At 33.2% G+C, this 22,879-nt stretch overlaps 1 protein-coding gene across 2 annotated transcripts in view; it reads left to right on the top strand.

Moving 5' to 3' along the window:
* The window catches only part of LOC149805191 (uncharacterized), a 97,523-nt gene that overhangs the window by 25,508 nt on the left and 49,136 nt on the right, over positions 1-22,879 (top strand). For both annotated transcript variants that reach the window (XM_089948315.1, XM_089948306.1), the window contains exons 8-9: positions 4,225-4,336; positions 22,730-22,854. In XM_089948315.1, coding sequence (XP_089804441.1) covers positions 4,225-4,336; positions 22,730-22,854 — 237 coding nt within the window. The remainder of the gene's footprint in view (positions 1-4,224; positions 4,337-22,729; positions 22,855-22,879) is intronic.

Genomic DNA, 22,879 nt, shown 5'->3' with positions numbered 1-22,879 from the left:
ATCAAACTACTATGTCCAAAATGTTATAACTTTTGTCCAAATGTTGGAGAAAGTTTGCTAAATTTACTGTATAAGATAGATTTCCTGCAAGAATACACTGAAAATTTTGACCCATCCATATTTGATGATCCTTTTGAAGTGGAGGTATCAACTGAGTTACCAAGCAGTCTGAGTGAACCAACACAGCTGAACATCAGGATGACCACAGACCAAAACACTTAAAAATCACTTAAAGAGGAAGATCTCTTGAACATCTCAGAGTAGCTGTACTCAAAATCTGTCAAGAGAAACACTCAATGGGGTTACATCACTTTCACAGGCAGATTCATTCATTCATGTATTCATCATTAATTGTAATAAAATGATCTTAACTTAAATAATATTGCTTGATACTTATTTTGCTCTCAACTATAATTTATATAAAAGCATATTTTATGAAAATGGCAATATGTTGTTTATTTTTTGGAGATGCAAAAACAATAAAAGTTTTCATTTTAATTTTGTAATACCATATGAAAATGATACTTGCTGTGCAATGAATAAAATGTAGTTTATCTTAAAATGAATATTTTTCACAGTATAAAATTTAACAAATCTCTTAATGCATTAATGATTTTGCACAAAAATAAAAATATTTAAAATATGGAAAAAATAGTTACTACCAATCTGAAAACCATATGAGTTTCGGCAAAATGAGAAGAACATTGAGGTAGATCTGAAGTCAGTTGAATCTGCAGAATTTATCCTGAAGCAGCCTCCAAGATCATCACAACATGAATGAGGAAGCTCCCTGAAGCCCAAGCTGAAGAATGCGGCTAAAACTCTTTAAAAGATATCTGGGCTGATATTAATGGCTACATTCAGGTCGATGTGGTTAATCAACCAATATTGCTACAGACCCCAGGTTTAAAAAAGCAGATGGCATGTTAAATGGGGAAATTAAAGTTTAACACCAAGAATGGCTTTTCAAGATCAACTCAAAACCAACTTATTGTTTCTCAGTCAGGCATGTATGCAGTTAATCAGTATGCATGATCATCCTTTGACACTCAGACACACGGATTGTTATAACTCTATCCTCAATGTTACTTGTGGATTAGAATTCCACAGCCAGTTAACACCTACCAGTTTCGAATTCGGGTTTGATAAAACGGGGGCTGAATATATCATTGTGACCTATTAAACTATTCAGAAATTTCATCAGTGGGACTCAAATGCTAAGAAGAATAACTCTGACAAGAAAATGTATCCAGCTGGTGGTCAGAACTGCAGTCAAGTCAGTAAAATACTACCTCACATGCATTAATCCAAAAGCTGAATCACTCATTTCTCACACTGATAAAAATGCTTTGGAAAATTCCCAGTTGTGGCAGGTATTGTACACCACTAGAAGTGTTGGGCAGAGACAATTAAGCAATTGTATGCTTGACATATGCAGAAATGCCCATATTTCTGCAAGAAACACAGCCCACTCTCTTCATGCCACAGCTTTGAATGCAATTATGGAGGCCAAAATTCCTGCAAGGCACATTATGTCCCTGTCTGACCACTCCTGTGAGCTTTCATTGAAACCTTACACAAGGACCAGTACTCATTATAAACAGCAAAATGAGTGACATTCTGTCCAATGTATGTTCAAATGTAGCATTGTCTGCCCCAGATTTTTCTGCAGTACTATCTCATGCAGCTGTAAATGTTCAAGTGTCATCTACAAACCCAAGCAGTACTGCTCAAGTAAATGTTACTGCATCTGCACAAATCCCACTAAAAGAACTATCACAAAATACTGTAAACTCTATCACAGGTTTCATTACACAGTCCACCTGCCATTTCAGCAACTGCACTTTCCAGTTTAATGCATACTAAAAGAATTCATTTGTGCCAACAAGTTAAGGAAATATTTGCTTTTCAAGTTAAGTGCCCTGTGTCAACTATCCATACCAGAATAATGATAAAAAAATCACCATGTATCACTTCTGGTTTTTATTATAATTTAATGGCAGTTTCCAATGAATAATTATAGGCAGATTCAGAAAGTACATAACAAATACTTATGTAGAAGTGCTAAACTCATAAATACATGAAAGTGTCATTCGTTTTGTTTCATTTATGTAGTGATATTTCATTGCTGTTTTGTTATTTGTATTGCAATATATTTAGAGAAGTGTGTTAACAATAAACTCAAATTTCACAGACACATTAATCTGACTTGCTGTTATGAATTCTATTGTGAAATATTTAACTTATTACACTAAGAGCATTGAACATCAGCCATCAGTCTCTTTTTACATATGTTCTTCTGTGTATCTGTCTATTTATTATTACACAGATGTCATATATTGGATGAGAGAGACCAGGCTATCAACAATTTTTTGTCACAAAAAAATTCTGGAATTGCTATAGGGATCAGATAATTGTTCATTATTTTAGGTGTGTTTGTGTGTGTGTGTGTGTGTGTGCCAACAAAACTGATCACACAGCTTCTATAACCTTACCTCATACAGCTACATACAGCCCAGCCTGTTTATAAATATGATAATAGATTTTGAGCAACAAAATTGGATCACTCATATGTCTGAACAGTGATGAATCTGCAAAATCAATTTCAGTCGATCCATGAAAGTATAATATTATGGTCACAATAAAATAAACTATTATCTAATGGAAAATTTCTTTCTAGAAGGTTCCATATGTTTACTAGATAAAATAATTAAATAAAGAAGATGGTAAACACAATGTACTTGACTCAGACAAAGATAATTATGCTAATAGTTAAACCAATCACAAAGAAAAATATTTTAGCTATGTGTTAGTTGTTTACATAATTTTTAAAAAAGTCAGTGATTCATGTCAGGTAGAAAATGAACTTGATAGTGGACAAGGTCAAGTCCAACATACTATGTTACATTATCAATAGCTTATAATAAAATATTTTAAAAAAACCAAACAAACAAGCAATGCAAATTCAGCATACATAACGATAAATTCTTACAGCCATTTTGATGTTGAAAGGAACATTACATCATGACTTTCAATACTGAGTCTCCATTACGAAAACACATTAATGGTAAAATATAAAAATCATGTTAGGATTGTTCATATACTTAGATTGGCTACCATTGATTTAATGATGGTGCTGTTGTATTACAATCATGGAGGTAAATCCCACGTGTTATAAATAGTTATGTAGTGAAACCCCAAATTACTATTACTTTGCTGAATGAATATTTTTTTAGTGATGTAAATAAAATAGCAAAACAGCAATGAAATGAATTGAAATTTCAATTACAAGAGTTTAATATTGTTTTTTCTGAGTTTATCATGGTATGAACTGTCAGTTGCAGACTCACATAGCTTACATAATGCCCTTCAGACATTATTGTTTGTGTGATTTGGCAACTGACAGTTTATACCATGATAACAAAATAGCATTAAACTCTTAATTAATGCACTCTAGATGTAAACCTTTTTGTGATATAATACCTAAGGGAATCAGAATCCAGATTCTCAGGTGTGAATAAATCGTTCTCTGAAATAAATATAGGAAGAAAGCAAGATAAGAAGGAAGGAGGGAATGAAGAAAAAAAATACAGAAAGAATTGAAGACAACTTTGAAATAATATAAGAAAATATTGAAAGAAATGAAGAGAGAAAGGAAAAAAATAGCAAAATCTGGATAATAAATAAAATCTGCATTTGCAGAAAATAAATATTTTTGTACATATTTGTGTAAGTTTAGGTTTCTGTTAATTGATTATGTTGACTGTTACCTCTGTAACATATTATTATTCTCCTTTTCTTCTTTTATCCTTCTTTCTTTACTCAGTCATCTTTTAGATAATATTCTGTAAAACCTGGCTAATAAAAATATTGAAACTTTATCAGTTTTTGTATCATGGTAGGTTTACCTCGGACAAGTGCAAGATACCAATAAGTGCATATTATCTTAGGTAATTAAAAAAATAATATATGCATTTTCATCTAGATTTTAAAGAATGATAGAAATTGAAAAACTTGAAGTACTAGCACTGTAAGACCTAGTTTACTGCTTGAAGTTTTATCGGTTCCAAGTTTTTGAGAGTTTCAGGCAAGAAAAGAACATAACTATAACTGATTGATGTAGAGTTTTCATTTCTGCTGTATGTTCCAAAAATTTCAGTATTTTCATGTGACATTTTGAGACAAATGAAAACTACATTTGGTGCATGATGCTTTATATTGCAGTGTATGTGTAGTCATGGGAACCAGGTGGTGACAGGCTCCTGGGACAGCACACTGATATTGTGGGATATAGACAAGGGCAAATTTATACACCATTATACTGGCCATAATGAAGGTATTTTAAAATGTCTATCATCATAAGATTGTGTTGAAATTGGCAAAAACAATACCAACTTGTTAAAGGGGCCCCGAGTTGCCAAGTGCTCTAAAGTGCTCTCCGTTACAGATCACTGCCATCTCACCTCTGTCTGTGTGGGTTCGAGTCTAGGATTCGGCCAATGTAGGTATGTGAGAAAGCTTGCCAGTAGCTTCTCGTGTGTTGGTGGTTCTTCCCGGGGTTTTCCCAGGTTTATCCTCCACCATTAATACTGGTCACCATGTATAGCCTATCATGTGCTGAAAAATGGCATTAAACCCTACAACAACAACCAACTTGTTAAAAATGTACTCAAGCAGGGTTTTCAGTCCAGAGGGTATCTCTGTATTCTTTAAAGTTAGCATGCCTTAGTGTGGATTTACTAAAGCTTCATGTGGTTAATATACACAGTATGTATTACTGTACAACTTTTAGCCAGTGTACATGAGAGCTTTTAGACCACGTTGAAACAGGTACTGTTATATACTTGCTTGTAAGTCAATTGAAACTTAAAACAATAAAGATCTTGGTGTGCTGTAGCATAATGTTCCTGCAGATCATCGTCTGTCTTGTTTGTTCTACTGATTACTTCAAACAATCTTTGCAGACCCTGGTCTGCTGGTGCATTATATAATGGCAGATCTGAGTCTGTGCAGTTTGCAGTTGGTTTCATCTTATAAGCAAGTATATATGGTATAATATTACCAGTTTAAACTTCTTCCATGTCAATATGAAATATATCAATGTATCCCAGGATAGTTATTCCCAGTTTCAGATGTGTGTTTGACTGCATATAATTGTAATGATTATGTAGTATTTCCTTGTGTGAACATAGAATTTTTGTTGTCCTGGAGATATGCATAGCTTACCATAAGTAAAATAGCAGAGAAGCAGAAGAGAGGTTTGACATGAGGGCTGGAGGTAACCAAAACACTAAATTAAGGAGTGACCAGAAATTTTTTGAAGATTTGGAAACTTGTACAACTCTAAAGTTTATTAGGAGTTCATACCTGCCAGAACATGTGTCAAATGAAAAACATGATTCTTTATTTTCACATCACCCAACATGATTGTGTCCATGAAGACTTTATTTTCAGTAATCTTATGAACAAGAGAGAGAGAGAGAGAGGGAGGTTTTTTTGTTGACATAACCTGTAAAAACAGTAAAAATCATTCTCAGTGCTCATGGAAATGATCACAACGGAGCAGTTTAGAAAACTGATTGTCACAAAAGTGATTAAAAGGTAAAGGTGGTTGGAGAAAACAACCGTCATTGCTTAACTAATTGAAAATAGCTAAGATCATTTTGTATTACTGATGTGGCAGAGACCATAGGGGCCATTTTGCATAGGTAAAGTACATGAAGTGGATAAGTTGCATGTTGAAGAAATAAGTTACATTGCTGCCTTGAATATGAATTTTTAAGCAATCTTTAATATAGATTATTGGCTAATTCATTGTCAGCATCAAGGTATATAAAATGCGGAGCATGATTATTTTAATATTTGAAATTGTGTGGAAGCGAGATTCATCTTTTTAAGTCAAAATATTGAAATGCATCTGCAAGGTCAGCAGAGGCAGCAAAACTAAATTTCAGAGTTCCAGGTTGACAGAGTTTGATTTTGTGAAGCACAGCAGCAAGGAGGATTTTTTTTCCCACATACTGCAGATACCATATTGACATTAGTTATTCTGGAGTGTACATCATCTGTTGATATAGTAACACCACCTGGCATCAGAACAACACTACCACCCAATCTATGATGAGTGGAAAGATGGACACTAATGATGTTTGCATCACTTTCAGACCCGTAAAGTATTTAGAACAGCAAAGTCAGCATATACTTTAGACTGTTCTACTTTGAGGTGGATTTTAAAGAGAGAAACTTGGTATACCAGTATTAATGTCTGTGTGTATTGTGATTATGTGAGTGTGTAATGTGTTTGTATGTATTTGTGTGTGGTGATAATATTTAATAATATTAAGTTGACCAACTATTTTTTATGCTTTGAAAATGCAATAAATACTTTAAAGAAAACATTTACTTTTTTTTCTTATTTTCATTTCTTGTCATTTTCTACACACTTACATGAGTAGATAACATAATCTCTATTGTATGATATCACTCTTTTGGTCATGCAAACCAACCCATCTTGGGAACACAAAACACTTTCTAAATCTCAACCACCACCCTGACACTGTCGCAAAGTTTGGCAGGTATGGAGGCAGGGACTTCCAGTTCAAAGTGTAAAGGATACAGGAGAACAATACAGGAATGCAGAGACAAAATAAAGTCTGACAACGTCAAATCTTATGCCAGTTAAAGCGGAGCAGCTGCCTCAGCTTTCACGAAAATTGGGGAGTTAGATGAGATATTAGACATTAGGCCTGCTGTAACCATTTGCTAAAGTAGATCTGCCTAACGTGGGTGATCAAGTTTCATCTCTAACCTAAATATTCGAAATTCCCAGTACAGTGACAACTGACAATGCCTCAGATGAGATATTAGAAATTAGGCCTACCTGTAACCCTTTGCTAATATAGATCTGCTTAAGGTGGGTTATCCAGTTTCATCTCTAGCCTAAATATTCGAAATTCCCAGTACAGTGACAAATGACAATGCCTCAGATGAGATATTAGGCAAAATTCCCAGTACAGTGACAACTGACAATGCCTCAGATAAAAACAAAATTCCCAGTACAGTGACAAGTTTTAATAAAAAATTATTTTGGACCAAAGGTTAAGAGGGTTATAATTATAACTGAAGAGTATTGATGGCCAGTTAAACCCAGTTATCACAGAAAGGAGTATTTTTGACAAATATATAATATTTTTATTTCATTTAAAAGGATTTTTTTATCAGTAGATGTTCTGATTTTTGGTATTCTTGAAAATAGGAGAGTATTTTGGGGAAATATTACTTTATTTTGACCGCTCCAGTGGCCTAGTGGTTACAGTTTGCCTTGGATGCATGAGGTCGCATGTTTGAACCACAGCCAAGTCATATCGAAGACTTATAAGTATGGTACAAACAGCTGCCTCGCTAGGTGCTCAGCATTAGGAGGTTAGCGTTAGAACTGGTCAGCCTGGTGTCCAGATAATGTGATTGGATGAGACATCATCCCACATGTGTGCGGCATGATGCCCTGGTGCTACACATCACTATAAACTGCCTCACTACAGACATCATTGACAAGGGGTCTTTCATAACAGGTCTCTACAATGGGGTCAGTTTTCAACTTGTTTAAGGAACAATACACATAATAACTGTATGTACATTTTGTTCTTTATTAGCAATACACATAATAACTGTACATACATTTTGTTCTTTATTAGCAATACACATGATAACTGTACATACATTTTGTTCTTTATTAGCAATACACATAATAACTGTACATACATTTTGTTCTTTATTAGCAATACACATAATAACTGTACGTACATTTTGTTCTTTATTAGCAATACACATAATAACTGTACATACATTTTGTTCTTTATTAGCAATACACATAATAACTGTACGTATATTTTGTTCTTTATTAGCAATACACATAATAACTGTACATACATTTTGTTCTTTATTCATATTATGCATATTTCATTAAAATATTACATACATTCATCTCAAATCACTAAAAATAAATCAATTATAAACATTTTTATTTTTATTTGAAGTTTACATGTAGACTTTTAGCATATGAATTACAAAGTTAGCTCTATGATAACACATATTTTTCTATGGTACCTGAGTGGCTGAGTGGTCTAAAGCAATCATCCTTATCAATCAATGCCATCTCACCTCTGTCTGTGTGGGTTTGAGTCTTGGGCTCAGCCAATGTGTGTATGTGAGAAAGCTTGCCAGTAGCTTCCAGTTTTCCCAGGCTCTTCCTCCACCAGTTATACTGGCTGCTGTTTATAGCTTATCTTGTGCTGAAAAATGGCATTAAACTCCAAAACAAACAACTTCCTTATCCTGTGTAATCGAAAGAATGTGAAACCATCAATTTAAGTATAATCAACAAGCAATTTATTCCACTATAATAGAAAATAAAAGTTTGAAAAGTTAAAAATTAAATTCCAGATAATCCTGAATGGCCTTTCACAAGCTTAAAATTATAGAATGTTCCAAATGAAATCCACTAGGTCTGAATGTACTGATATGACACAATGATGCAATCCAGAATGTCTTTGAATAACTTCACACAAGTCCAATTTAATGTTTTAAACCAAATGTCAGTGAACATTTCAGTAATTCCAATGAACATTTTAAATAAATAATTATTCTCAATTCATATCTGATTTCAACAACACAACTGTAAACTCAGATCAGAATCAATTCCACAGACTGACCTAAAAAAGAAATGAATTACTTGTTTATCAAGTCCCTATTTATAACATTTTCACTAGACCTGTAATGTAATAGAATGTGAAACTATCCAATAGAAAATCCTAGTTTAACTGTAAACGAGACTGGCCATGAACTCAATTGCTATATGAAAAATTTATTTACATCTTACAATCACGGACAAAAGTTAATATAAATTAAATGTACATAACAATATAAACCTTTGAATTGACTATGTGCATTTCATGATTGCTAATCCTTTAATGATGGAATGGCTAATCATAATATACATAATTACTCTTGCTACTCTATACAAACGGTTCTCCACATTACTCTTACTATATACAAATGGTAATCCTCATTACTCTTACTACTCTATCTATCCACATGGTATACTTCATTATTCTTACTACTCTATACAAATCGTACTCATTACTCTTAATACTCTATTCAAATGGTGCTCATTACTCTTACTACTCTATTCAAACAGTACTCATTAATCTTACTACTCTATACAAAAAGGTACTCATTACTATTGCTGCTCTATTCAAAAGGTACTCATTACACTTACTGCTCTATTAAAATTGTACTCATTACTTTTACTACTCTAGGCAAATGGTATTCAGTACTTTTAATACTCTATTCAAATGGTACTCATTACTCTTACTACTCTATATGAATAGTGCTCATTACTCTTACTACTCTATTCAGATTGTATTCATTACTCTTGCAGCTCTATTTAAATGTTACTCATTACTCTACTGCTCTATACAAAAGGTACTCATTACTTTTGATACTCTGTTCAAATGGTACTCATTACTTCTATTCTATACAAATAGTGCTCGTTACTCTTACTACTCTATTTAAATGATACTCATTACTCTTACTACTCTATACAAATGGTAATCATTACCCTTACTACTCTATATAAATGGTACCCATTACTCTTACTACTCTGTACAAAAGGTACTCATTACTTTTGCATCTCTTTTCAAATGGTACTCATTACTCTTACTACTATATACAAAAGGAACACATTACTCTTACTACTCTATTAAAATTGTACTTTTTACTCTTACTACTCTATACAAATGGTATTCATTACTCTTACTACTCTATTTAAATGGTACTCATTACTCTTACTGCTCTATACAAAAGGTACTCGTTACTCTTGTAGCTCTATTCAAATGGTACTCATTACTCTTTCCTACTACTCTATACAAATAGTGCTCATTACTCTTACTATATTTAAATGGTATTCATTACTCTTTTTACTCTATACAAATGGTAATCAATACTCTTACTACTCTATTTAAATTGTACTCATTACTCTTACTGCTCTGTACAAAAGGTGCTCATTCTTGCTACTCTATTCAAATGGTACTCATTATTCTTACTATTCAAATGGTATTCATTACTCTTACTAATCTATTCAAATGGTACTCATTACTCTTACTACTTTTTGCAAACAGTATTCATGACTTTTCCTATTCTATACAAATGGTATTCATTACTGTTACTACTCTATTCAAATGATACTCATTACTCTTTCTACTCTATATAAATGGTATTCATTACTCTTACTACTCTATTTAAATTGTACTCATTACTCTTACTGCTCTATACAAAAGTTTCTCATTACTCTTGCTACTCTATTCAAATGGTACTCATTACTCTTACTACTCTAAACAAATAATTCTCATTACTCTTACTACTCTTTTTACATTGTACTCATTACTCTTACTACTCTATTCCAATGGTACTCATTATTCTTACTACTCTATTCAAATTGTATTCATTACTTTTACTACTCTGTTTAAATGATACTCATTAGTCTAACTAATTTTTGCAAACAGTATTCATTACTTTTAATATTCTATGCAAATTATATTCATTACTCTTAATATTCTATACAAAAGGTACTCATTACTCTTGCTACTTTATGCAAATGGTATTCATTACTCTATTCAGATGGTACTAATTAAACTTACTACTCTATACAAATGGTACTCATTACTCTTACTACTTTATGCAAATGGTATTCATTACTCTTACTACTCAGTTAAAATAGTACTCATTACTCTTACAACTCCATTCAAATGGTACTCATTAGTCATACTACTCAATACAAAAAGGCACTCTTTACTCTTACTACTCTCTAATTGAGTCATGAAATTACACTTAACCTAGTTCATGATATATTTTAATTTTGTGGTCTATTAATTGCTTTCATTTTTCATGATATAAAATATCATATTTCAGTGTTGATTTTATTAAAAAATCTGCTGTTTCTTTGAGTGTTTCCCATCAGATTCATGACTCTGTGGTACATATTTACAGACCATATACTATTATATATCGTAAAAATATCTTCCTTTTTGTGATAGTACTAAACAAGTTTTTCAGAGATCAGAATGTATATGTTCATATATTCCAACAGATCTACCAATTAGTATGTACATATATTTAAACACATATACCTATTAACTTCTACATATAATTAAACAGATCTACTTATTAACATGTACATATATTTAAACAGATCTACCAATTAATATGGGGCCCCGAGTGGCTGAGTGGTCTAAAGTGTTAACCTTTATGGATCACTGCCATCTCACCTCTGTTTGCATGGGTTTGAGTCTCAGATTTCGGCTAATGTGGTTATGTGAGAAGGCTTGCCAGTAGCTTCTCGTGGGTCAGTGGTTCTTTCTGGGGTTTTCCCAGGTTCTTCCTATACCATTTATACTGGCCGCCATGTATAGCCTATCTTGTGCTGAAAAAATGGCATCAAACCATACAACATCAACCAATTAATACCTATGTATATTCCAACAGATCTCCCTATTAACATGTTGATATATTTAAACAGATCTACCAATTAATATGGGGCCCCGAGTAGCTGGTTGATCTAAAGTGTTCACCGTTTGGATCACTGCCATCTCACCTCTGTTTGCATGGGTTCAGGTCTTGGATTCAGCTGATGTGGTTATGTGAGAAAGCTTGCCAGTAGCTTCTCATGGGTCAGTGGCTTTTTCTGGGGTTTTCCCAGGTTCTTCCTCCACCATTTATACTGGCCGCCATGTATAGCCTATCTTGTGCTGAAAAAATGGCATTAAACCTTACAACAACAACAACAACCAATTAATACCTATGTATATTCCAACAGATCTACCTATTAATATCTACATATATTCCAATAGATTGACCTATTGACATGTACATATATTTAAGTAGATGTACCTATTAACATATATACAAATATTCCAACAGCTCTACCTAATACATCTACATATAATCCAACAGATCTACCTATTAATATCTACATTTATTCCAACAGATATACCTATTAACATGTACATATATTCCAACAGATCTACCTATTAACATGTACATATATTCCAACAGATCTACCTATTAACATGTACTTATATTCCAACAGATATACCTATTGACATGTACATATATTTAAGCAGATGTATTAACATGTACATATATTTCAACAGATCTACCTACAGTATTAACAAAAGATTTACCTAATAACATGTACATATATATCAACAGATCTACTTATTGACATGTACATATATTCAAATAGATCTATCTGTTGACATGTAAGTATATTCAAACTGATCTACCTATTAACTTGTACATATATTCCAACAGATCTACCTACAGTATTAACAAAAGATTTACCTAATAACATGTACATATATACCAACAGATCTACCTACAGTATTAACAAAAGATTTACCTAATAACATGTACATATATACCGACAGATCTACCTATTGACATGTACATATATTCAAATAGATCTATCTGTTGACATGTAAGTATATTCAAACTGATCTACCTATTAACATGTACATATATTCCAACAGATCTACCTACAGTATTAACAAAAGATTTACCTAATAACATGTACATATATACCAACAGATCTACCTATTGACATGTATATATATTCAAACAGACCTACCTATTGACATGTACATATATTCAAACAGATCTATCTGTTGACATGTAAATATATTCAAACCGATCTAACCTATTAACAGCTACCTGCTGCACATTCAGTATATTTTCATTAATATGACGTTTAAATAAATGTTCAATTTTGAATTCGTTCTCTTACAATTTGTTTGTTGTTTATGTTTATTTAAATATACTGAGTTTTTGTGCTTTTGATTAACTGTGCAGGTAATTTTGGAACCAGTTTCAAGTTTCTGACATTAAGGTTACATGCAGAGTCATTCATATTTCACGTCATTCATGTTGAAAATGCTTCCTGCACATTTCACTTATTATGCAAGATGCAACAGGCTTTGGTAGCTTGTTGGATCTTATTTATATTTGAATCAATCCAATTTATCTGACAACTTCTTCCTTGCAGTCTACCATCTGTATTTACAACCACCATACAAGCTTTTTATTAGTAATAATTAAATCTGTTTTTGCCACTGACAGAACTTTCTGTTATCGTTGAAACGATTCAAAAGTCGGTGAGGTTAATGGTTAGGTAATTAAGAGAGGTGGAAAATGTGCTCCTTTATTTTTTTCTTGTAAGTGTATCTGCCAATAATCTCAGATTTGACCCCATTTAAAAAAATTGAATTTCATAATGTTACTGACCTAATAAATGAAATTCAAATTACATGTATTAAGCTACATTGCCTTTCATACTGATTGATATCTCAAGTCTCCCTCTCTGTCTCTCTTTCTTTCTCTCTGACTAGTCTTGAAATACACATACAGTATTACTTTCATTTTTCACAAAGGGCCTTAATGTTACATGTCTGCAGTAACAAGCAGTTACAGAACTGGAAACTGACTGGTTTGTTAAATACAAAGAAAAATGCTTACATTACAAACAGTACCAGTCTACACTGCTGCTGATGTTCCCAAATGTTTGTCCAGATCAACAACCGACTGCTAGGCAATGGAATGGAAACCCTTCTGATTATTATGATAATCATCTGAAACTGCACTGGTGGAATTGTAGGAATGTGAATGCTATCAATGGCACCTACCAACTGTAGAAATCCAAACCTTTGTTTGAAATCCTGAAATAATATCTCTGATTTCTTTCCTTAGTGAGTTTTCTCAAATCTTCTTGTACCCAAGGGCATTGTTTAATGCAATGGTCCCATGAAAAATCACATTACAAAAGTTTCTCACAAGACCAGGAAGGTACCTGACAGATCTACACTCACAGTCTGTTGCTAACTTTGAAATAGTTATCCACATTTTCATTTCTGCTTGGATAACCTTTTACGTGATTGTAGTTTGCGTTGAAATGGTTTGTCCTATTCTTTGATGTATGAGATCGAGTTTTGTGTTACTTGTTTAAAAATTCCATTCCAGACTATTTTTTTTGAAATTACAAGCAACAGTAGCCTCCCACCATTGTTTGCTTCACTGCTGTGACCATATAAAGTGTCATTTCATGTCATTTTGAAGTACTGGTATTCAAAGTAATTGACTTCTTGTACACATTTGCATCTTTTTGATGAGCTTTGTTTGTTTAGAACTGCTTGATCTTGTACTTGTGTAATTTTTTCCTTCTCAAATTCAAATATATTCTACTCTTTCCCATTATTGACATAAGCAATGTTAAAAATAAAATGTCAGCCATCCACCACCTTGCTTATATTGGCAAAATTATGCTGTACATCTGAATTGAAAATGTAGAGGATGGTGATTTCCAGTACTGAAAGAGAACTTTTTGACATGTAATCTCAAATTATACTGGTACAGCTTTTCCAATATAATTATAGCAGTTAGGAAATCCATGACCAAGCAACTACCATATCATGGTATATCATGGTTTATTTTACTGCTGTAAATGTTACTAAATTATGTAAAATGAGATGATGCTAAACTACTAACTAAAAAGAATGTCAATTTACTAAATAAAAAGAATGCCAGTTTACTAAATAAAAAGAATGCCAATGTACTAAACAAAAAGAATGCCAATGTACTAAATAAAAAGAATGCTAATCTACTAATAAAAAGAATGCTGATCTACTAAATAAAAAATGCTAATCTACTAATAAAAAGAATGCTGATCTACTAAATGAAAAGAATGCTAATCTACTAATAAAAAGAATGCTAATCTACTAAATAAAAAGAATGCTAATGGACTAAATACAAAGAATGCCAATGTCTAAATAAAAAGAATGTTAATGTACCAAATAAAAAGAATGCCAATGTACTAAATAAAAAGAATGCCAATTTACTAAATAAAAAGAATGTCAATGTACTAAATAAAATGAATGCCAGTGTACTAAATACAAAGAATGCCAATGTACTAAATAAAAAGAATGCTAATGTACTAAATAAAAAGAATGCTAATCAGACATACATTATTGTCATCATGGTGTTCATCTTGAAAAATCTTGCTGTAGCTAGTCAGCATGAAATGCTTGGTAGCCATCTTGACAAAAAATTGTATCACTAGTTCTCACTAGGAACTGGCCAAAATTTACTTGTTGTTTTATATAAAATACTTTTTGCTGTATTTAGTTGGTCCTAAATGAAAATGATGCTGAAGAGACCTCCCAACATTTTATAAATCATGTAAAGCTATTTCATCAGAATGGAAGTCCTTACTGGCGGGGTTTTTTATGTTTGTTAAAAAAATGCTGCTTGCTCCAGTATTAGAATGACATTGGTAATACCTCCACTTGGAGCTACCTTGCTGGCCATCCTAAAAACTTGATATAGCTACTTCTCCTGAACAGGCATCATATTTCACTAAAATGCTGTTATGACAATATGTTGCTTAGTTCTAATGAAAATGGTGCTCTTCTGACCATGGCACCATAGCCATCTTGAAAATCTTGATGTCACTACAACTTTTGCATGAGTGGTGGCATTGATGTTGGGTTTTCATTAAAACAATTCCTGCAGTATTTTGGTTCTGAATGAATATGGCACGTATATGACCAGCAACATATCTGCACGTTTGAGAAGAGTTAGAGAATCAGACCTAATTGACCTTGAGGTCAAATCAAAGATCATTCCTTGCATTTTTGTACTTCACTGAACTTATCAAAACAAGTGACTTATCATATATATATATATATATATATATATATATATATATATATATATATATATATATATATATATATATATATATATATATATGAGACCATACTTTGTATTTAGTTGCATTCTAATTGACAAGATGATACTCAGCATTGTGTCATTGATCTTAAGGTCTAAGGTCACAACATAGATTTTCGCTGTGTTAGCTTAGAAGCATGATAACATAAGTAAGTTTGAAAGGATGTATATCATTTGACCCAGTTTATGGATTCAGAATACCTTAGAATGATACCACTTAACTAACTTTATTTTTTTTCCAAAGAAATAATTCTTATATATTTAGCCAAACTTAGGGTTTGGTCATATCTTGACATTGTCTGAGGCAAGTCCAGTGGTCTTCTATCCTTGAAATCAGGTTCAAGGTTAAATACCATATAAATAATTTATATTATGAACATGTTGACTCTGACATAAGACATTTGGAGTGTTGGAATTTCTCAAGAATATCAGATTGTTTCAGTAATTGGCAATTAAAAAAAGAAATGGTCTTGTCTTGAATCACTGAAATTTCATTGTGTTCAGTGAAAGTGTCAGTTCCTTGGGTATCTTTATTCTTTTTGTGGGTTTGATGCCATTTTTCAGTACATAATAGACTATACATGGCAGCCAGTATAACTGGTGGTGGAAGGAAGAACCAATGAAAAGCCCCAGCAAAATCTATCAACCCACTGGAAACTATTGGTAAGCTTTCTCACATACCCATATTGGCTAGCTTGGGACTCCAGCCCACGTGGACAGATGTAAAATGGCAGTAATCAATAAAGTTGAGCACTATTGGAGGAACTCTTGACATTTTTCATGTTCATTTGGTTCTCACTTGTTTAATCAACTCAAAAATCTATAGAGGAAAATAATATTTTTTAACTGGCTATCATGATTTATAAATAAGCAAAATTTAAATTAATTTTTTGCCACTTGTGTTTGCCAACACTGCATATGTTGGGTTAATTGAGATCACTTTAAATACCATTTCCTGATGTAAAATGTTGTATGACGGTGAGAATATAATTACAAAATGGATGACTCGATGGATCATTTGAACTGTATTTATGATGTGAAATAAATAATAACTTAATAATAACCTTTCTGCATGATGATATTGCTAATGTTAATACATGTATATGGGACTGACCGCAGTGGCATTTACAACAGTGGATTGTCTGCGTTGATTGACATAAATGTATTCAACCTAATGCCATAAACTTTCTTCGGCTGTAGCTTGAGATATCTTCTACTAAAAATCTCATGAGAATGGGACCCTTATTTTTTTAATAAAATTTTAATTTTTTTAATTACTGTGTTTTGCTGCTAAAAGGTTTGACTTTCATCAATATTATTATTATGTATATTTGATTTAATATATATTTATTTCAATTTATTTGTTTGTCAGTTTTAATTTGTTTTTATTTTTCATTACATGCTATAGTAATGTAAATGTATTCACTAGAGATGATACTTCTTCCAGAAAATAATTTGACCTTGACTGTTTTATAAACACCAGGTGTTGATCTAAATCCTGACCTTGTTTCAAAATTAGTAGCAACAATGTAAACAAGTTCTATTTTGATTTTAAAATGTTTGGTTGTTGTCGATGTCATGATGGGGCTATGTGTTTAAGATGTAAAATATTTTTTTTATTTCTTAGGGTAAAATGATTGGTTTTTGTCAGGGCCACACTGGATGTGCATAATCTTTAACAAGTACCTAATTTCTATGAGGTTCTGGAACGTGATCACGTGACCCCCTTTTTGCGTTTTAGAAGATGATATAACCTTTGTTATGGAGAGCTATTCTCAATAGGAGCTGGGCTTTTTCATTACACTGGAAGTTGTATGTTGTGCTGTTTGGAGTTATTTCAGATTAATTCGATTCAATAGGATTAATTCTTTTCTCTTGGAAAATATGTGTGCTCATGTGAAATTGTTGAACAAGGACAGTTTTTATAAAAATTTATTCAGATTTCTTAAACCAGAGTGATAATTCTTGTTTCTACAAGGAACTGTAGACTTCAACGCTACAGATTATAGCATACGTCATTGTCTTCCATCTTGGATTCTTTGTCGTGACTCAAACTTGAAATCTATAGAACATTTTGTTATGAGGACATTTTTGGATTTGATTCTTAAAACCATAAGTTCATATTTTTTCATTTTTACAGAATTTTTTTCAGGAAAATAAATTATTACATTTTTTCAAAGCTTGTTGTTTTCACACCTTCTTGTGTTATTGTTTATTCGAGCCTAAACATGTAACATAAGATTATATTTTTTTTTCTTTCATTTTTTTTTCAATTTACTGAAAATGCTGTTACCATAGATAGGATAATCTTTCAATACTTTTGAATTATGAAAAAAGTAAAGGACAACTTGCCAGTGGCAATACTTGAGATGAAGAAACAAATATGACAATTTAGTTTTTATGTTAAAGGTGGTGTTCCATTCTTACAAGTTTATTCAGAAGGAATTGGATCATATTTTGTATCAGTTTTGCCTTTCATTTGTTTACCAGTATTACAAATACATATCTAGAAGTTACATTCAATTTAATATAAGTTTAAGTTTACTCTAAACACTTTGAAATTTATTTGTATTATTGTTTAGTTATTCAACCAGATAACAATGACATAGTGTATCACCTGCATCAGTTCCATAATACAACAGGCCCTTCATTTGTTTATATACATGACATCACAAGTCCATTGATATATGAATTAATGTTTTTTTAAACTCTTTTTGAATAAGTCAACAGAGCCCATTGGTTGAACTCATCCATTTGTACGTCTTTCAACCTCTCTATCCTTCAGAAGTTTCATTTCTGCATGTTAACCATACTGGGAATTGTTGGATTTATTATCGGTAGATATCTTTATATTGCTGAGACCTTGAAAAAGGGTTAAATTTTCAGCTTTCTCTGTCATCATTTAGATACCATATACTTGTAAGTCAGTTCCAAGTGCAAACTGCATAGACACAGATCTGCCATTGTATAATGCACCAGCAGATCTGGGTCTGTGCAATTTGTTATGAGTAATCAGTAGAATAAACAACATAGACTCTGATCTTCTGGCATATTTGGTGATGGCAGATCTAGACCTATGTTGGTTGTGTTTGAATATAACTTATAAGCATCTATATATGGTATCCTTATGTCTCCATTTGGCTGATTTCCCCCAACTTTTGTGACCGTGGCTTTATTTTTCAAGAGGGTGCCTCGAGTGGTCTAAAGTGTTCACCGTTCCAGATCACTGCCATCTCACCTCTGTCTGCATGGGTTCAAGTCTCTGGCTTGGCTGATGTAGGTACATGATAAAGTTTGTCAGTAGCTTCTCATGAGTCAAATAGTTCTTCCCAGGATTTTTCCTGGGTTCTTCCTCCACCAGTTATACTGGCCACCATGTATAGCCTATCTTGTGCTGAAAAAGGTATTAAACCCAACAACAACAACTTTCCCTGAGGTTGTTGGACTTAAACAATTTGGCATGCAAACTCAACATTGACCTTCAATTATTTCCATTTCCAGTATTCCACATTATTTACAGGAGTTAAGCCTTTCATTGCCTATCCTTTTGAAGCCTAACATTACCATGGTTTGTTGGATTCAGCAGAATTTGTTATTGGACTTTATGTCAATAAGAGCTTCAATGAGTTTGATTTCAAGTGTTCCACAAAATCATTTATAAGAATTATGGCCCCTGATTTCCTTTCTTACTGACTTTGGTTTCAACACCATATCTTTACCAAGGATTGTTGGATTTCATCCAAATTTGGTTTGAAGTTTATCTTGATGATGCACTGAATGAGACTGATTCCATTGTTCCATGTCATTTACAGGAGTCATGCCCCATACTTTCTGATCCTCCTGAATTTGGCTTCAGCAGCATGCTATACCATGGATTGTTGGATTTCAACTAAATTTGGCATGCAGTTTTATATGAATGAGTTTAATTTCCAACATTCCATATTATCATTTGTATGAGTTATAGTGCCTGATTGCCTCACCTGATTTGGTTTCCCCAGCATAATTTTAGTAGGAAATTTTGGATTTCAGCAAAATCTACCATGTGACCTTATGAGACCTTGAATACCTTGGATTTCCAGCATTCCATATAATTATTTGTTGGAGTAATATTCCCTGATTGCCCATTCTACCAACATGGTTTCACAACATGTTTCTCATTTCAACACCCTGCTGAGCTTTTTGAAGTGAGGTCTCACTGGATAGTTTATCTGGTGAATTTTCATCCAACAATGACCTATTGCAGAAAAATGGGAATAATTTTGCACTGAAGATACAAATAGAAACAAACTAATGATTTTTGTAGAAAGCATACATGTGAGATTTTGACTGCGGCAATCAGGTTAATCCCTGATGCAACTGGTGGCTTTTATACTGAGCCAACACTGCCACCAACCCCTGCATTTTACATTAATTTTTGACAGCAAAGAGCTATTTTGAATATTTTCCTGTAACAAGGCAGCTAAAAGAATCAGTATGTGCCTTATGCATGAATAAAGTTCACTAGTATTATAACAAATCAGCATACTTTTCATCATCCCGCAACCATCTATATTTTTAGATATTTACCTCTGTAGCAGACACATGACATGTAAATACGTAAGCCAAGTCGGCTGCTCATTTGCAGCCCAAGTTACGCATTTGATCTCCAATGCTCGTCTAACTATGACAGCCAGTCACCAACAAGCCAACCCATTTCCTTGTCTAACTCAAGGTACATTTAAACCACATTACAGATTTAGCTTCTGTGTGAATTTATAAATGTTAGGCTTGTGATAATTAGGTTCATGCCTTCTACCTTAAAAATTAGGGAGGTGTCAAAATACGAAACTATCCAATGAGACCTGAGTAGGGTTCATTACAGTGCACCCATCACTAATAGCTTGAGTTTACTGTTAGACAGACCTAAACATGTTAATATTCACATACACTTTACACTAATTTTCACCTGTAGGTGTAAGTTTTGGCACTTTTAACTCACACTTGATCCATTTACTCTTATATTTAATATATGTATTCTCCCTCCTCCACAAAGAAAATTAACTTGAAAAAAATAGTTTTAAGAAATCCATAAATTAGTTCATTTGGAACCAATATCATTACTGTAGAACCTGTCTTGAAAGAATATCCCTTCTGACAAAAATAATAGTCTCTCAGAAGAGGTAGTCTCTCATGCCAGGTCATAAAACTATATATTCAGCATGTATGTGCATGAAAAAGCTGGTCCTTCAAGACAGGTGGTCTTTCATAACAATGATCTTTCAAGATAGGTTTTACCATACCATCACTGACTACAATATGGGCTTTCATTTATATAACAAAGCTCAGTATGAACTTTTCAGCTGGAAAATTTAATGATTCACTGATGTCAATTGATTAGAAAATAACCCATCAGTATGAGTTTTTGGTTTTTTTTAGCTTTAAGCAAGAAATACATGCATCTAAATATAGTTTATAGGCAATACATGTATATACAGATTCATGTGCCAATCTGCAAATCATGCTACTTTTTCATGGACATTTACATGAAAAATATACTGCTGTCGTGGTCTAGTGGTTAGAGCATCCACCTCAGATGCAGGAGGTTGCGGGTTCAAACCCTGGCTGAGTGATACCAAAGACTTATAAAAATGGTACTAACAGCTGCCTCTCTAGATGCTCAGCATCAAGAGGTAAGTGTTGTTACTGGTCAGTCTGGTGTCAGAATAATGTGACTGGCTGGGACATGATGCTGCATGTCTGTGGCATGATGCCCCAGTGCTAGACATCACTATGAACTGTAACATTGCAGACATTGTAGCAATATGACTGAAAAATTGTTAAAGCTGCATTAAAAATCCAAATCACACACACAGATGAAAAATAAAAACAATAATGATTATCAAAAATGAAAATATTTCATGCAAATTTGTAACTTTCATTTTTTTAATCTTTTTTGATGATGAATGAATTTCTATTAAGGCAAATGTATTAACTAACTCATTGGTATATTGCTATATAGTCATGATATACTTGGTTAGATTAGGTTTGTTGTTTAACAGCACAGAAACGCAAGTAGATTATTTAGTACCAGGGTAAATCGAGTTTAGTACATATGCTTAACCAAGGACACACCATTGAAACTGACCCAGGCTGAACCAGTGGTAGAATTTGAACCAAAGTCCTTTTGATCATGAGTAAGACATGCTAATCCTATGGGCCACTGTGACTTTATGATCACGAGTCTGATATACTAATCCTTTGGGCCACTTTGGCTCCATGGTCATGAGTCTGTCATGCTAATCCTGCTGTGGCTCCTCAGTCATGTGTCCGACATGCTAATCCTGTGGGTCACTATGGCTTCTTGGTCATGAGTCTGACATGCTAATCCTATGGGCCACCATGGCTTCATATTCATGAGTTGGACATGTTAATCCTATGGGCCACTATGGCTCCTCAATCATGAGTCTGACATGTTAATCCTATGAGCCACTATGGCTTTATGTTCATGAGTCTGACATGCTAATCCTATGGGCCACCATGGCTTCATATTCATGAGTCTGACATGTTAATCCTATGGGCCACTATGGCTCCTCAGTCATGAGTCTGACATGTTAATCCTATGAGCCACTCTGGCTTTATGTTCATGAGTCTGACATGCTAATCCTATGGGCCACCATGGCTTCATATTCATGAGTCTGACATGCTAATCCTATGGGCCACTATTTCTCCTTCCTCCATTAGTCACCTCTTATAGCATGCACGAAGATGCATCAGGCATACCTGTGCCCATAGTAATTATCAGTACAGAGATTTCAATAATAAACAATGCACTCTTTAAAATTACAGCATCTCTACCAAATGTTATTTTGACATTTTAAAAATTGCTATTGGAACTTAATTCTTATTTCTTCAGTAATAAACTGCTGCCAGTTTGATGACAAAAAAATTATCAGTGGCAGTGCCGATTGTGACATCAGAATCTGGCGAAAGTCTCCACCTGAGTGCCTACATGTACTAGCTGGACATGAAGGGGAAGTGGTGAGTACTAGAACCAGTTTGATCA

The sequence above is a fragment of the Sinohyriopsis cumingii genome, chromosome 2 (assembly GCF_028554795.1).
Source record: "Sinohyriopsis cumingii isolate HCF-2022 chromosome 2, ASM2855479v2, whole genome shotgun sequence".
Taxonomy (NCBI): Eukaryota; Metazoa; Mollusca; class Bivalvia; order Unionida; family Unionidae; genus Sinohyriopsis; species Sinohyriopsis cumingii.
This window is presented reverse-complemented; position numbering and strand designations above follow the sequence as displayed.